Below are 18137 nucleotides of genomic sequence, written 5' to 3' on the forward strand. Positions count from 1 at the left end.
AGAAAAGAAAGTGTTTTACTCACAGATGTTGGCGACAGGAAAGGTTTTTCCTTCACTTGCGCTGTGACATCACAATGGCGCCCTGCCTGAATCAACCAATAGGAATTACTCTATTCCACGTTATCGTCATCGGGTTCCAGTGCGCAGGCCCGGCGCTCCCCGCCCCCACCCGTTGCTTCGCCCGCCCCCTGAACAAGGGAGAAAAAAACCGACAACAGAACCTCCTCGAAACAAGGTTTCCAGGCAACCGGCTGACGGCCAGAGCAAGATGCCAATCGGTGATCGCCTCCTGCCCACGACTGCGCATGTCCAAGGGAGGGGGAACTGCGCGTGTGCGAAGGATAGCCCGCCTCCTGACCTTTTTCCTGAGCTATTGACCAATGGAAAGAAAGAGTTGGAGGACCGGAAGGACTCTGGTCCTCCAGCTAATCAGCGCGGGCTTTGTGTGACTGCTGGATTGAACTTCACAAGTTCTTCCTGTCTCCAACATCTGTGAGTAAAACACTTTCTTTTCTCGTTCTCACCTTCAATTGGTCACTTGCAGCAACTGAAGGGAAAGGAAGTGAATCCAGGGAGGGTGCAGACTCTGCAAAGCTTGGCCCAGGTCTCTCTCTCTCTTAAAGACATTGACATCTTTTGCTCCCTCAGCTTCACACATTTATTTGTTTGGCTAAAAGGATGGTCACAAGGAACAGAAATAATGCTCCACACCCGCCAACACATCACCAGACTGCTCAGACTTGTATAATCCTGCATAGAATTCCCGAAATTCTTGTTTATTTCCTCCGTCTTCATGGCCCTTTTCCTTCCACCAAGCCACACAGAGAAAATCGCTCCAAAGTTGGCCTTTGTATTTGCTCAAGAACTTCACACGTCTGGAGGGGGAAATACCAGGGGCCAAGTTAAAGAAAAGGAAGAACTCAAACTCTTCCTTAAAATGTGTAGTAAATGAAGTACCTCTTGTCAGGAAGGCACCAAACCTCCACTTTCTCGAGTAAAAGTTCCAGTGGGGGTGGGGGGTGGAGGGCGGTGTGGGGGTAGTGAGGGGTGGGGGTGGGGGTGGGGGCGGGGGTGGGGGGGGATGTGAAAATGAAAATATTCCCTGTGGTGCAGGAGAACACCGTAGAATCGTCCTCGGCACAAAAAAGTCATTGATTCTAGTACGGCATTGCTGTGGGACTGGAAAGAAGGTTAAATCTCCACCACTCGGGTGCAAAGTCCTCCAAACATCCACATAACCCACCTCCTCACAAGCTGAGGCCAACGCCCTAGCTTGAAGTGAGGGGAGGGGGAGGGGTGGGGGGGTTGGTTACTGGGAGCTTATCTACCAGAGGATTTAAGTGGCAGTTGAAGTCGCCAAATGTGAGTTGAAGCCACCTCTGCAAAATTCACAAAAGCCTTCGTAATTAATTCCGGGAGCAATTTGGGGTCCATAAACATTCATTATTGAAACAACATCTCCATGCATCGAACCTCTAATGGTCACATATCTACGTTCTTTATCCTCCGTGCAGGTTTCAACTTTGAAAAGGATATTTTTATTAATAAAGATTGCCACATCCCTGCTACTTGATGAAAAAAGAGGCCAAAAAAAAACCTGCCTCACCCAATTCCGCCTCAATTTAAAGTACTCCTCATCACAGAATCCCTACAGCGCAGAAGGAGGCCATTCGGCCCATCAATTCTGAACCTGCCTTTGAAAGAGCACTCTACTTAAGCCCATGCCTCCAGTCTATCCGAATCACCTAGTATTCCTACCCAATCTTTTTCAACACAAAGGGGCAATTTAGCATGGCCAATCCACCTAATCTGCACATCTTTTGGACTGTGGGAGGAAACCGGAGATCCTAGAGGAAACCCACAATGACACTGGGAGAATGTGCAAACTCCACACAGCCAGTCACCTGAGGCCGGAATTGAACCTGGGTCCTTGGAGCTGTGAGGCAGCAGTGCTAGCCACCGTGTCGACCCCAATTGAGTTTAATCTAGATGCGTTTCGTGGAATAAAGCTATGTCGACTTTCTCCTTAAGAAAGGAGGCAATCATCTTCCTTCTGATAGGGTGATGGATGCCCCGTACATTCCCTGAGAAAATTTGCAGATTAACTGCCGCCATTAGTTTGGCAACAGAGAGAACAGGAACAGACTTTCACGCCACAATCGGGCGTGCTCCATTACCCCCCTCTCCAACCCACTTTACACCACAGGCACCAAAGTCTCCCCAAACTGCTCCTTTCACAGCCCCGTCTGTACCAGAGTAGGATAAAGTCAACAACACATAAACCCTCCCATAATAACAAAATACAAAAATACAAAAGAATCACCACCACAGTAGATCCAAGGGGATATTCCTCAATAAGACTGAGGACCCTGAGGATTAACCCCACAGCCAAACTGTTGTTACCCTCAGGATACCTTCTCCAAATTGAGGAGAAGAAAATAAGGGCCAACAAGGAAATGGGGATCGAATGTCCTTCCCGCATTTTAGACCCACCCATGAAAACCTGCATCCACCACCACCCACCCTTTGGCAATGGCGCCACTCGGTTCTGCCATGATTAACGCTCGGATAATAGAAGAAAGATGATGGATAATAAGCACACGGCACATCTACCATAACTGAGATAAGATAATACGAGTCCCTGGAACACTCGAGGAGAAGAAGACATTCAATCGGCGCTCACAGAATAACAACTCCCTTCAACAGGATAAAAGATAACAAATTCAGACAACAACACCATGATAGGGAAAGAGTTTAGATTAGAGCCTGAGTTAGCCTGAGCTGCAAATCATCGCTCCAAATCCTTGCCATTCTGGATTTAATGAAGGCCAAGGCAGTAGTCGGATTATTGAAAGACTTGACGGAGTTGTCGGATACAATTTTCAGTGTCACAGGATAAAGCGACATAATTCACTCCCGCAGCCTTGAGTTCCCTTCAAACTTCATCGAAGCCTCGATTCTTCGTTTGTGTGGCTGCCGAAAAGTCCTGGAAGAAGGAAATCCTCACTCCCTCATGGAGCCAGGTCCCACCTCACCTTACCCGTCTCCAGGACCTTCTGGTTATCTTTCAAGTTGTGGAAGTGAATGATTACAGGCCTGGGATGAAAACTATCCCTCAGCCTCAAAGACAGGATCCGATGCCCATTCTCATTGGAATCGCCCAGGCTTCACATCCAACTTGAGAAACGTGGCAGCCGGTCCTCGAAGAACCTAACGTGAGCCTCACCCTCCACACCTTCTGGCAGGCCGACGACTCGGATGTTATTTCGCTGACCCTGGGTTCTCCACGTTCCGGGACTACTGCCACTGGCCAGTTTTCCAAGGATTGAATTCTTGCCTCCGTCGAGGAGGCATCTTGCTCAACTTTCAGGATTCTTTCCTCGGGATCATCGAGCCTCTTCATGGTGTTTTGAAGCTCGGCCTCATGAGCTCACAGATATTGAGTCAGCACACTCGGCCTCTGGTCAGTAACACGGCTGATAGTAATAATAATAATCTTTGTTGTCACAAGTAGGCTTACATTAACACTGTAATGACATTACTGTGAAAATCCCCTAGTCGCCACACTCCGGCACCTGTTCGGGTACACAGAGGGCAGAATTCAGAATGTCCAAATTACCAAACAGCACGTCTTTCGTGATTTGCGGGAGTAAACCGGAGCACCCGGAGGAAACCCACGCTGACACAGGGAAAACATGCAGACTCCGCACAGACAGTGACCCAAGCCGGGAATCGAACCCGGATCCTTGGCACTGTGAAGCAACAGTGCTAACCACTGTGCTACATTGCCTCAGTCATCAAGTATTTTCAGGAACAACATTGATACGTTTTTAGATATTGAAGATATCGAGGGATATGGGGATTAGTGTGGGAAAATGGTGCTGATTAGATCGGCCAATGAGCTCATTGAATGGTTGCGCAGGTTTGATGGGCCGAATAGCCGACTGCAGCTTGTATTTGTTATGGCCTCTGTGTCCAGGACAGGAAGCAGTGAGCATGGATCTGTCAATCAGCCTGAATCAGCACCTTCAGGAGAATTGGGAGGGTGAATATTAGATACAGCAGAGTGAGAATGGAGGGAGAGTGTGTGGGCTGGAGATTTACAGCTTTTGAGGAATGAGAGAGAAAAGAATGTTCTCTAGGAACAAGAATTGTCTGTTCTGAATTTCTATCCTGTACTGACAGTGATGTCTTTTGTAAATTGCTTTTACAGGATATTAGAAGAGGAGGAATTACAGACAGCAATCACAAATATCACGTCTCAATCTGACTGAGTCTCTCAATTCCTTGGAACTGAATATCACCAGACTTAGAATCTAGAAGGAGAAATGTTTGTCTTTTCTGTCGGCTTCAAAAGATTTTAACCATCAGTGTGACTGGAAAAGCACCGAGACACACACACCCGAATGAGAGTGTTCCAGAGCACCGACTGTGGAAAGAGCTTTAACCAGTTACACAGCCTGAAAAAACATCACACCATTCACAGCGGGGAGAGACCGTACACTGTGTGGACGAGGCTTCAACTGAGAGTCAAACGTGGAGAAACACGAGGACACCCAAAACATGGAGAAACCGTGGAAATGTGGGGACTGTGGGAAGGGATTCAGGACTCCATCTGCACTGGAATCTCATCGACGCGTTCACACTGGGGAGAAGCCATTCACCTGCTCTCAGTGTGAGAAGGGATTCACTCAATTATCCCACCTGCGAAGACATCGACGCATTCACAGTGGGGAGAGGCCGTTCACCTGCTCTCAGTGTGGGAAGGGATTCACTCGGTTATCCTGCCTGCGGCCACACCAGCGAGTTCACACTGGGGAGAGGCCGTTCACCTGCTCTCAGTGTGAGAAGGGATTCACTACTTTATCGAGCCTTTGGAGACACCAACGAGTTCACACTGGGGAGAGGCTGTTCACCTGCTCTCAGTGTGAGAAGGGATTCACTGAGTTATCAAAACTGTGGATACATCAGCGAGTTCACACTGGGGAGAGGCCGTTCACCTGCTCTCAGTGTGGGAGGAGATTCACTGAGTTATCCAGCCTGCGGACACACCAGCGAGTTCACACTGGGGAGAGGCCATTCACCTGCTCTCAGTGTGAGAAGGGATTCACTACTTCATCGAGCCTGCGGATACATCAGCGAGTTCACACTGGGGAGAGGCCATTCACCTGCTCTCAGTGTGAGAAGGGATTCACTACTTCATCGAGCCTGCTGATACATCAGCGAATTCACACTGGGGCGAGGCCATTCACCTGCTCTCAGTGTGAGAAGGGATTCACTACTTCATCGAGGCTGCTGACACACCAGCGAGTTCACACCGGGGAGAGGCCGTTCACCTGCTCTCAGTGTGAGAAAGGATTCACTACTTCACCGAGCCTGCGGAAACACCAGCGAGTTCACACTGGGGAGAGACCGTTCACCTGCTCTCAGTGTGAGAAGGGATTCACTACTTCATCGAGGCTGCTGACACACCAGCGAGTTCACACCGGGGAGAGGCCGTTCACCTGCTCTCAGTGTGAGAAGGGATTCACTACTTCATCGAGCCTGCAGAGACACCAGCGAGTTCACACCGGGGAGAGGCCGTTCACCTGCTCTCAGTGTGAGAAAGGATTCACTACTTCACCGAGCCTGCGGAAACACCAGCGAGTTCACACTGGGGAGAGACCGTTCACCTGCTCTCAGTGTGAGAAGGGATTCACTACTTCATCGAGGCTGCTGACACACCAGCGAGTTCACACCGGGGAGAGGCCGTTCACCTGCTCTCAGTGTGAGAAGGGATTCACTACTTCATCGAGCCTGCAGAGACACCAGCGAGTTCACACAGTGCAGAAGGCATTAACCTGCTCTTAGTGAGAGAAGGGATTCAGATATCCATACACCCTGCGGGAACCCTCGCGAGTTCACACCTGGAAACTGCTCTGAGCAGGGGAGACATTCGATGATCCCTCCCAACTCCGGAGACACTAGCGAGTTAATGCTGGGGAGAGACCATTCATCTGCTCTCAATGTGGGGAGGGGTTTTGTGATTCATCTCACCTGTTGTGACTCCCAACAAGTTCACAATAAATTCCAGATGTTGGCTCCGTTGTTATTGTTTCTGCTCTCACTGGCATCCAGGACTGCATTTTGTTCATTCTGACATCTGGTGAATGGTGATGATTGGAGGGTTTCTTTCTGCTGGACTGGCCGGTCTAACACCTCTGCCTCCGGTGGGCTGACCATTTTTGAGGCTAGTTGCGATTACCTGGTTCCAGGTTGGCGAGGAGCACAGAATGAAAAGGTGTTTGCACATTGTAAGATATTTAGTTCCCAAAGCTGCCACGTTGCCATTAAGATGAGCTATGGTGGTTACATGGGGCGGGATTCTCCGACCCCCCCGCCGGGTCGGAGAATCGCGGTACCGGAGATTAGGCGGGGGCGGGAATTGTGCTGCGCCGGTTGGCGGGCCCCTCCCGGCGATTCTCCGGCCCGCGATGGGCTGATGTCCCGCTGCTGTAATGCTGGTCCCGCCGGCGTGAATTAAACCACCTCCCTTACCGGCGGCGCGAGCGGGCTCCGGAGTCCTGGGGGGAGGCGTGGGGGGATCTGGCCCGGGGGTTGCCCCACGGTGGCCGCCCCCATGGTGGCCTGGCCCGAGATCGGGGCCCACCGATCTGTGGACGGGCCTGTGCCGTGGGGGCACTCTTTCCCCTCCGCGTCGGCCATAGCCTCCGCAATGGCCGACACGGAGGTGAACCCCCTCCCCCCCCCCCCACGCATGCGCGGGGATGACGTCAGCTGCCGCTCCCGCGCATACGCAGACTTCCGCTGGCCGGCGGAGTCCCTTCGGCCCCAGCTGGCGTGACGCCAAAGGCCTTCCACGCCAGCCGGCGGGACGGCAACTCCTCTGGCGCGGGCCTGGCCCCTAAAGGTGCGGAGGAAGCACCTTTGGGGCGGCCCGACGCCGGAGTGGTTCACGCCACTCCATCCCGCTGGGACCCCCCGCCCCGCCGGGTAGGGAAGAGTCCCGCCCAGGGTTCTTTTGTTTAATTTATCTGGGTGTTTCTCGCAGAAGGAAACTGTCATGGTCTGAGGGGCAAGTTGTCTGTGGTAGATTGGGAAATTACAATAAACATATCACTGAAAGTGGCAACGCAGGTGGATAAGGAGCTAAGAATGCAGATGACATGCTTGTCTTCATTGGCCGGGGCATTGAGTATGAAAATTGGCAAGTCATGCTGCAGCTGTACAGAACCTTAGTTAGGCCACACGTGGAATATTGCCTACAATTCTGGTCACCACATTACCAAAAGGATGTGGGGGCTTTGGAGAGAGTACAGAGGAGGTTTACCAGGATGTTGCCTGGCCTGGAGGGTATTAGCTGTCAGGAGAGGTTGGATAAACTCGGATTGTTTTCAGTAGAGTAGTTTTCAGAGGTTGAGGAACGACCTGATAAAGGTTTACAAAGTTATGAGTGGCATGGACAGAGTGGATAGTCAGAAGCTTTTTCCCAGGTTGGAAAAGTCAATTACCAGGTGCCAGAGGTTTAGGTGTGAGGGGCAAAGTTTTGAGGAGATGTGTGAGGGAAGTTTTTTTACACAGAGGGTGGTGAGTGCCTGGAACTCGCTGCTGGAGGAGGTGGTGGAAGCAGGTACGATAGTGACGTTTAAGAGACATCTTGACGAATACATGAATAGGATGGGAATAGACGGATACAGACCCTGGAAGCACAGAAGGTTTTATTTTAGACAGACATTATGATCCGAGCAGGCTTGGTGGGCCGAAGGGCCTGTTCCTGTGCTGTACTGTCCGTTGTTGTTCTTTGTATGACGATAGACAATAGACAGGCAACCACTCACATTTTATTTACATGGTGAAGCTGTCGTGGCTAACAAGAAATGTTAAAGATTCTAGTAGATCAATGGACGAGACTCATAAAGAGGCCCAAATAGAAGTGAGCCTGAGGATTGGGAACTTGTTTTAGAATTCAGCAAAGAGGACCAAGAACATTACATTAACACTGATAAAGAGAAAATAGAATATGAGAGCAAACTGGGGAGAACTGGAAAAGCTCTTATAGGAATGTGAAAAGGAAAAGATTAGCAAAGACCAATGTGGGTCCATTCCAGGCAGAGACAGGAGAGTTTATAATGGGGAATAAGGAAATGGCAGAGAAACTAAACAATGTGTGTCTGTCTTCACGGAGGAAGATACAGAAATTGTCCCAAAAACACGAGAGAACCAAGGGGACTACTGAGCACGAGGAACTGAAAGAGATTAGTATTAGTGAAAAAGCAGTACTGGAGAGAATAATGGGATTGAAAGTTAATAAATCCCCAAAAGCTGATGCTCCACATCCCAGAGTGTTGAAAGAGGCGGCTGGAGAGATAGTGGATACATTGGTGATCATCTTTCAAAATTCTATAGGTTCTGGAATGGTTCCTGCAGATTGGAAGGTGGTAAATGTAACCCCACTATTTAAGGAGGGATAGAGAAAATGGGGAACCACAGACCCATTAGCCTGACATCAGTAGGAGGGAAAATGCTACAATCTATTATAAAGGATGTGATAACATACGGATTAGGAGCAGGAGTAGGCCACTCGGCCCCTCGAGCCTGCTCCACCATTCAATAAGTTCACGGCTGATCTGATTGTAACCTCAACTCCACAGAGGCCCCTTAGAAAATCAATCTTGGGAGAGCCTCATAATACTTTGTATTCATAGAATTTACAGTACAGAAGGAGGCCATTCGGCCCATCGAGTCTGCACCGCTCTTTGAAAGAGCACCCTAACCAAGCCCACATCTCCACCCTATCCCCATAAGGGCAATTTTGAACACTAAGGGCAATTTAGCATGGCCAATCCCCTTACAAAGAGCACCCTACTCAAGCCTACGTACCTATCCTGTCCCCGTAACCCAGTAACCCCCACTTAACCTTTTTGAATAGTAAGGGCAATTTAGCATGGCTAATCCACCTAACCCGCACATCTTTGGACTGTGGGAGGAAACCGGAGCACCCGGAGGAAACCCACGCACACACGGGGAGAACGTGCAGACTCCGCACAGACAGTGAACCAAGCCAGGAATCGAACTTGGGACCCAAGCTGTGAAGCAATTGTGCTATCCACAATGCTACCGTGCTGCCCTTAATCTTTATTATTTTCACAAGTAGGCTTACATTAACACTGCAATGAAGTTACTGTGAAAATCCGCTAGTTGCCACACTCCGGCACCTGTTCAGGTACACAGAGGGAGAATTCAGAATGTCCAATTCACCTAGCATGCACGTCTTTTGGGACTTGTGGGAGGAAACCAAAGCACCCGGAGGAAACCCACACAGACATGGAGAGAACGTGCAGACACCGCACAGACAGTGACCCAAGCCGGGAATTGAACCCAGGTCCCTGGAGCTGTGAAGCAACAGTACTAACCACTGTGCCTCCATGCCGCTGTGTCAGTTATGGGGAACAAGGAAATGGCAGAGGAGTTTTTTTTAAAAATGTTTTTATTCTCCATTTTCACATTTTCCTTCAAAATTTACACCCCACCCACAGACAGTAAATGGTAACAAATACAAAATCAATCCCCTTAACAATAACAACGATCCCATCCTCCCACCACCCCAAACAACGGCCCACCTGTCAATACATGCATCCAATAAAACAAACCCTCCCACGGTGGAAACAAAAAACAAAGGAGAAAAAGAAAAAGGAGTCCGTGACCGCCCATGGTCACCATTAACCTATCCCCCCTATACTCAACGCCATCCAACCTCTGAAAGAGTACCGTACATAATACCCAAGAGGTGTAAACACCCCCCTCCAACTCCTCCCATCCACTGCCTCCTGTAAAACTCCTCCCCCCAACCTCGGTTCCTTCCCCCCAACTTTCCTCCCCGGCTAGACCACTCGGACCCTGTTCTGCCAGGCTCCGATGGCCGCAGCCCCTCCCCCCACCTCACTCCCGTTCACTGGCCGGCTTAAACAGGCCAGCTTGGAGGCCCCCGCCCGGGTCCCTTTCCCACTTGCCCGGCCCTAGGGAAGCCCAGAAATCCCCTTTTAGCACACAAACCCCGCATATCCACCTACACCCAAAAGAGCCCTCATTTTGAGTGAAAGTCCCATCACTTCCCTTGTCCAAATATATACAACATTGGGTTCTTTAGCCCCTACACCTGCGCGCAGTGAAACAAAAAAGGAGAAAATACAGTCATGAGGTCACATCGGCACATGGCCATTTCTCAGTTCTGCCACAGTCCTTCTGCCTTCGCAAACTCCTCCGCTGCTTCCGCCGTTCCAAAATAAAAGTCCTTGAGCTTGTAAGTCACCCTCAGCTTCGCTGGATATACAATGCTGCACTGCACCTAATGTACAGTGCCCTCTTCACCCGGTTGAAGGCAGCCCGCCTCCCCGCCAGCTCCACCGTAAAGTCCTGGTATACACGTATACCAGCTCCAGCCCACTGCACCACCCGCTTCTGCTTGGCCCAGCTCAGGACCTTCTTCTTCACACTGTACCTACGGAAGCACAGAGTCACTGCCCTTGGCGGCTCACTCGCCTTTGGTATAGGCCTCCACGACTGATGAGCCCGATCCAGTTCATATCGGGAGGGATCCTCCCCCTCCCCCAATAGTTTCGCCAGCATCGCGGCAAAATACTCAGTCGGCCTCGGTCCTTCAACTCCTTCGGGGAGCCCCACAATCCTCAAATTCTGTCGCCTGGATCTGTTTTCCAGGTCTTCCATTTTTCCTCGCAGATCCTTGTTAATGTCTATCACCTTCCGCATCTCCTTCCCCATCGAGGTAAGTTGATCACCGTGCTGCAATAATGTCTCCTCCACTTCCTTCAGCGCCTCTCCTTGCCCCCACACCTCCACTACTGCGCTCGCCACCGCCATCGTCACTGGGGAAATCAACTCCTCCACCAGCACACTCATCACCTCCCTCATCTTCCTCATTGTCTCAATGTATTTTGTAAACTGCCTTTCGAATTCCACAGCCATCACCTTAGTTATTTATTCAGCCGTATGCAATGCGGCCTCCCCTGGTGCTCCAGCCTCCATTTTCCTTGGTGACACTTCCACTTCCCGACCTTCAGCTGTTTTTTTTAACGGCCGAATTGTTTGCTCACCCTCGACATTTTTCTTCACTGTGCCTCCCCTGTGCCTTCTCCCTGCTTTTGCCGCCTCCGTGGACTCTGGCACCGGGCTTAAAGCCACGAAAATGCCGTTCCCGAACGGGAGCCGTCCATTGAGCGGCTGCCTCCCGCCCGCCGTCACCAGAAGCCCAGCATGGCAAAGGAGTTAAACAGATATTTTGCATCAGCTTTTATGGTGGAAGATAAATCGAATATCCCATTAATACTAAAGAATACGGAGGGAGCAATTAAATACCATCACTTGAGAAGTTGTATTGGACAAACTAATGGGGATAAGATAAGTCCCCTGGATGATTGCAGCCTAGGATCCTAAAAGAAATGTCTACAGAGATAGTGGATGCATTGATTGTAATTTTCCAAAAATCTTTGGATTCTGGAGAAGTACCAGACGATTGGAAAACTGCCAATGTGACAACCCCCCGATTCAGAATGGAAGGGAGGAAAACAACGAGACACTAGAGGACAACATTTATTATTGAAAAAAATGTTGGAATCAATTATTAGGCAGTAATAGCAGCACATTGAGAAAATCATAATCTAATCAAGCAGAGTCAGCATGGCTTTGCGAAAGGGAACCGTGTCTGACTAATTTATCAGAGTGTTTCGAGGAAGTCTCAAGCAGAGTGGATAGAGGGGGACCAGAAGATGTGTTGTATTTAAACTTCCAGAAGGCCTTTGACAAGGTACCTCCCAAAACATTAAGTCATGAGATAGGAACCCATGGTGTTGGAGGTTGTATATTGACATGGATAGAGAATTGGCTAATGAGCAGGAAACGGCAAGTGGGGATAAGGGGTTCTTTTTCAGGTTAGTGACCTGTAACCAGTGGGGTTCCACAGGGATCAGTCCAGGGATCGCAACTGTGTACAATTTATATTAATGACTTGGGGGAAGGAAGTGAACGTACTGTGCCCAAATTTGCAGACAACAGAAAAATAGGTGGAAAGGCAAGTTGCGAGGGGGATATAAACAGTTTGCAAAGAGATATTGAGAGGTTGAGCAAGTGGACAAAAAGTTGCCACATGGAGCATAATGTGGGAAAATGTGAAGTTCATTTTGGAAGGGAGAACAAAAGAACAGTATTGTTTAAATAGTGAAAAACTGCAGAAAGCTGCAACACAAAGGGACTTGGGGGAACTTGTGCACGAAACACAGACAGGTGCTGCAGGTAATCATAGAATCATAGAATTTACAGTGCAGAAGGAGGCCATTCGGCCCATCGAGTCTGCACCGGCTCTTGGAAAGAGCACCCTACCCAAGGTCAACACCTCCACCCAATCCCCATAACCCAGTAACCCTACCCAACACTAAGGGCAATTTTGGACACTAAGGGCAATTTATCATGGCCAATCCACCTAACCTGCACATCTTTGGACTGTGGGAGGAAACCGGAGGACCCGGAGGAAACCCACGCACACACGGGGAGGATGTGCAGACTCCGCACAGACAGTGACCCAAGCCAGAATCGAACCTGGGACCCTGGAGCTGTGAAGCAATTGTGCTATCCAGAATGCTACCGTGCTGCCCACAAATCAGGAAGGCTAATGGAATGTTGGCCCTGATTCCAAGGGGGTTGGAGTATAAGAGTCGGGAAGTCTTGCTGCAGCTGTACAAGGTGCTGGTGAGACCACATCTGGAGAACTGAGAGCAGTTTTGATCCCCTTATGTCAGGAAATATATTATTTCATTGGTGGAGGTTTAGAGAAGGTTCAGTAGGATGATGCCAGGTATGGAGGTGTCTAAGGAGCAAAGGTTAAACAGGTTGGGACTCTACTCATTGGGATTTAGAACAATGGGAGGTGATCTCATTGAAACATACAGGATTCTTTAAGAGCTTCACAGGGTAAATGCTGAGAGGATGTTTCCCTTCATGGGAGAATCTAGGACCAGAGGGCAGAGTCCCAGAATAAAAAGGAGCCAAATTAAGACTGAGATGAGGAGGAAATTCTTCTGAGAGTCTTTGGAACAGTGAGAGTTGAGGGGACAGAGTCCTTGTGTATATTTAAGGCTGAGATAGATTTTTGATCAGTGAGGGAACGGAGGATTACACGGAAAGGGCAGGAAGGTGAACGTGTGAAATGGCAGATCAGCTGTGATCCTATGGAAAGATGGATCAGGCTGGAAGGGCCAAATGGCTTACTCCTGTTCCTATTCCGTATGGTCTTATTCCCGCCTACCCTCCCGATAACCTTTCACCCCCTTGCTTTTCAAGAATCTATCCAGCCTGCCTTCAAAATATTCAAAGTCTCTGCTTCCACTGTCCTTTGAGGAAGAGAGTTCCAAAGACTCAAAACTCTCTGCCTTAAATGGGCAAGTTATTACTTTTAAAATGACTCCAATTTCTAGATCCTCCCACAAGAGGAAACATCCTTTCCACATCCACCCTGTCAAGGCCCCTCAGGATCTTATACGGTTCAATCAAGTCACCTAAACTCCATCGGATACAAGCCCAGCCTGTCCAGTCATTCCTCATAAGACCAGCCTCCAATTCCAGGTATGAGTCCAGTAAACCTTCTCTGAAATGCTTCCAACACATTGACACCATACCTTAAATGAAAGCAATGCTGTACACAGTGCTCCAGATGTGGTCTCACCAATGTCCTGTACAACTGAAGCATAACCTCCCTACTTTTGTATTCAATTCCCTCACAATAAACAATAACATTCTATTAGCTTTCCTAATTACTTGCTGTACCTGCTACTCGCCTTTTGTGATTCATGCTCTTGGACACCCAGATCCCTCTGAATCTCAGAGCTCTGCAATCTCTCACCATTCGGATAATAAGCTTTTTTATTCTTCTGGCCAACATGGACAATCACTCATTATCCCACGTTCTCCATTTGACAGATCTTATTCCACTCATTTAACATCTACCTTTTTAACCTCCTTATGTCTTCTTCACAATTTACTTTCCTGCTTATCTTTGTATCATTGCAACATAGAAACAGGAGTTGGCCATTCAGCCCGTCGAGCCTGCTCCACCATTCAATATGATCATGGCAGATCATCCACTTCAATGTCTTTTTCCCCCACACTATCCCCATATCCCTTTGTGTTATTGGTACTTTGACTGAGCTCCCACAGCCCTCTGAGGTAGAGAATTACAAAGATTTACAACTTGTAGATCTCTGTAAATCAAGCCCCGTTCTATCCCCGTATCCCTGTCAGTTTATTTCCCTCAAAAGCCCATCCAATTTCCCTTTGGAAACATCCCAACATCTCTGCTTCTACCCGCATCGTAGGAAGTGGCTTCCAGGTATTTCCCAATTTCTTTAAATGCAAACGAGTCTCAGAGAGCACAGAAAGAGGCCATCCCACCCATCATTCCCATGCTAGCTCTTTGAGTGAACTATCTAATTAGTCCCATCGCCCGGCAAGTTTCTTTTCCCACAGAATCTGTCCAATTCCCTTTTGAAAGTTACAGTTGAATTTACTTCCTGCACCTTTGTCAGGCAGTGAATCCCAACAGCTCGTTCGGTTTTAAATCTAATAATTTCACGATACGCTGTGTTTAGATTTACACAGGGGATTTGAAATGGAGAGAAGGACATGGTTGTTACACAAAATCAAGACTCAGTCTTTATGCGTGATTTTCAGGAATGGGCAAGAAATACCCAGGTTTGCGTGCCAAGGACGCGGGAACCCTTTCGGTACCGTGACTCCTGGTCCATGTCTGTGTGGGCCAATACTAATCGGCGTCCATGTGACCACTCACTGGGGAGGTGCTTAAATCAAGCGAGGCCTTTAGATAAGGGGTCCTTCCCATTAATGGGATGGAGATTGGCCTTAATTGTATCCAGATTCACCAATGGGAATAGGCTGGTTAGATCGGAAACCGATTGGCGCTTGGTGCCCAGTTTCGGACTCTCCTGTGATCTAACTCGCGCACTTGGATTTGCGCCTTGCGCATCATGGCCATTAGATCGTGCCCTGATTCTTACTTGCTGTAAAAATGTCAAAGGTTAATTGCTGTGTATAAAGAAAGTGCAATGAGGATAAATGTACTGGCAAGAGAGACCTTCAAACTCTGATTAGCCTCAACATTTGAAACTGTCTGAATAAGGGATTGTATAGAATCAGATAAAGGGATAGTATGAAACAGTTCTATTGTATTCCTGTCTGAGATAATGAGAGAAGGTGTCAGTAATTGGGGATCCAAATAAATTAATCTAGTGACCAAATTGACCAATGGCCATGTTACAACAGGCCCAACTCTGACTTGAGGTAATGGTCACTTTGGGGATAAAAGTAGAAGTTACGAAGGTCTTCCTTGCTGGCCAAGTACTGAAGACACCCAAGGCCAAGTTCCAAGGAAATTACTGTCAAAGAAGGAGCCAGACTCCCGAGGCTGAATTCCACAAGAATTACTGTCAAAGAAGGAGCCAGAGAGGGTTACGCTTCTACAGACTGATCACCCACATGAAGTTGTAAAAGTCAATGTCTTAAAGTTATTCAGTAAACCTTTTTCATTTAATAAACTTATTTTAAAATTTACTAGCCAGAGAATTCTGCCTTTGTCTTAATTGGTTAAAGTCTTGTCTGAACCAAAGTGAATTTATTAAATGGTAAGTTGGGGGTGGCTCAAATCAATTGAGTTCCAGATAACAACATCAGATAACATAAACCTTCAATTTAAAAACTTGCATTCCTAGAGCACCTTTCACAACCACAGGACGTCCCAAAGTGCTTTACAGCCAATGAAGTACTTTTGGAGTGTAGTCACTGTTTTAATGTCGGAAACGCGGCAGCCAATTTACACACAGCAAGATCCCACACACAGCAAGGTGATAATGAGCAGATGATCTGTTTTTAGTGATGTTGATTGAGGGTTAAATATTGACCAGGACACCGGGGATAACTCCCCTGCTCTTCTTCAAAATAGTGACTGGGAACTTTTACATCCACCTGAGAGGGGCAGACGGGGCCTCAGTTTAACACCTTATTTGAAAGAAGGCAGTTCTGACAGTGCAGCAATCCCTCAGTGCTGGGACGAGGAATGTTGGATGTGATTTTTGTCCTCAGGTTCCTGGACTGGGATTTGAACCCACAACCTTCTGACTGCGAGGTGAGAGAGCTGCCCACTGAGTCACAGCTCACGCTACATACAATACAAAGTTAGAAAGGAAAGTTACCCTTTAAAACCCCCACCCTTTGCCTCCAGTGCCTAAATCTAATAATAAAAACCCCAGTATCAATAACATGTTTGACTGACAAAGGTTGAAGCGTTGATTTCGAGACACAAGTTTTAACTTCCCATTTGAGCCTCAGGCACTTTTCTGTGTCTATTGCTCATGTCAATGACAGGCAGGAGACAGAGCTGTGGGCTGAATTGGATTGGATTGGATTTGTTTATTGTCACGTGTACCGAGGTACAGTGAAAAGTTCATTAAGATCATTAAGTACATGGGAAGAAAAGAAAATACATAATAGGGCAACACAAGGTATACAATGTAACTACATAAGCACCGGCATCGGATGAAGCATACAGGGTGTAGTGTTAATGAGGTCAGTCCATAAGAGGGTCATTTAGGCATCTGGTAACAGCGGGAAAGAAGCTGTTTTTGAGTCTGTTCGTGCGTGTTCTCAGACTTCTGTATCTCCTGCCCAATTTAGCTAAGAATAACGGGGCCTGCGCACCAGTTGGGAAACTGCCATGGGTGTCGCACTAATAGAGACAGGAAGGTGCTGGAGGACTGACTGGGAAATGGTCCTCCAACCGATTGTTCGATCGGTCACTCAGAGCTAAAGAGAAACCGTCTCTTTAAATACATATACAGGGAAGAGGCTGCAATGAAATCTGTCCCTTTTAACCTGCACAAAAGCAGGAGGCTCAGATTCACAGGCTGCAGGAGGAGGCCATTCAGCCCATCATGTCCCTGCTATCTCTTTGAAAGGTTTCTCTGATTCATCCAACTGCTCTGCTCTTTCCCCACAGCCCTGCAAATTCTTCCCTTTCAAGTATTTACTCTTTGGAAACAATTGAATCTGCTTTCAGACAGATCAGAACAACTCACTGTGTCAAAAAATAAAATAAAATCTCATCTCTCCCTCTGGCTCCTTTGCCAATTACCTCAGAGGGACTCACTTTCTGTTAAAGAGCCTGTCAACCCCTCCCACCCACTTTCCTTAAAGTCCATCAATCTAATGAAAAGTTCAGAAAAATCAAATATTTTTACTGATGAAAGTTTATTAATGAAACAGAACATGGTTAAAAAAACAGAAAATGATTTAAGGATCAAAGACAACCAGAGTAAAAGGATGTTCACAATATTCTGGATACAAATAGTTTCTCTTGAAACCATCTGTAGCCTGTTCCCTGCCCTCTTTTTTAAAAAAAAAATCTTTTTATTGGCATTTTCAATATTGTATACATTGCCTTTTGTTGTCATTTATTGTACAGTCACAAAGGTTTCTTCTTAGGTTTCTCTATTTGCAGTCTGTCGCCGTCTGGCTCAGCATACAATCCTCCTTATCCACCCCCGCCCCCCAGATCCCCTCTTCCCCCGCCCCCCACACCCAGCTCCTCTCTCTTTCCCCCCTCCCCCCACATTCTTCACTGCTGCCTCCCATTCTTTCTTGCTGGGTTTTGCTCCCTCACCTTGCACCCCACCCCACCCCACCCTGGCCCTCCCTCGCTTTTCTCTTTCTGTCTTGTCCTGGCTATTTATCCCTGGCTATTGGCTGTTTATTTATTCATGTGTTGGCCACAAACAGGTCTCGGAACAGTTGGGACCAGTGGGCAGCACGGTAGCATTGTGGATAGCACAATTGCTTCACAGCTCCAGGGTCCCAGGTTCGATTCCGGCTTGGGTCACTGTCTGTGCGGAGTCTGCACATCCTCCCGTGTGTGCGTGGGTTTTCTACGGGTGCTCCGGTTTCCTCCCACAGTCCAAAGATGTGCAGGTTAGGTGGATTGGCCATGATAAATTGCCCTTAGTGTCCAAAATTGCCCTTAGTGTTGGGTGGGGTTACTGGATTATGGTGGAGGTGTTGACCTT

At 48.1% G+C, this 18137-nt stretch overlaps 1 protein-coding gene across 1 annotated transcript; it reads left to right on the forward strand.

Annotated features, from left to right (window-relative positions):
• Positions 1–348: 348 nt before the first annotated feature.
• LOC140422327 (uncharacterized) lies at positions 349–6087 on the forward strand. The gene is made up of 2 exons (XM_072507355.1): positions 349–492; positions 4214–6087. The coding sequence occupies exon 2, from the start codon at positions 4564–4566 to the stop codon at positions 5848–5850; it is 1287 nt and encodes a 428-aa protein (XP_072363456.1). The 5' UTR covers positions 349–492; positions 4214–4563; the 3' UTR covers positions 5851–6087.
• Positions 6088–18137: the final 12050 nt, after the last annotated feature.

This window comes from Scyliorhinus torazame, chromosome 5 (genome assembly GCF_047496885.1).
Source record: "Scyliorhinus torazame isolate Kashiwa2021f chromosome 5, sScyTor2.1, whole genome shotgun sequence".
NCBI classification, from domain to species: domain Eukaryota; kingdom Metazoa; phylum Chordata; class Chondrichthyes; order Carcharhiniformes; family Scyliorhinidae; genus Scyliorhinus; species Scyliorhinus torazame.

Bases quoted from the DNA above. Each gene is read 5' to 3' on its own strand.
- LOC140422327 (XM_072507355.1), top strand. From the start codon at position 4,564: ATGGAGAAACCGTGGAAATGTGGGGACTGTGGGAAGGGATTCAGGACT.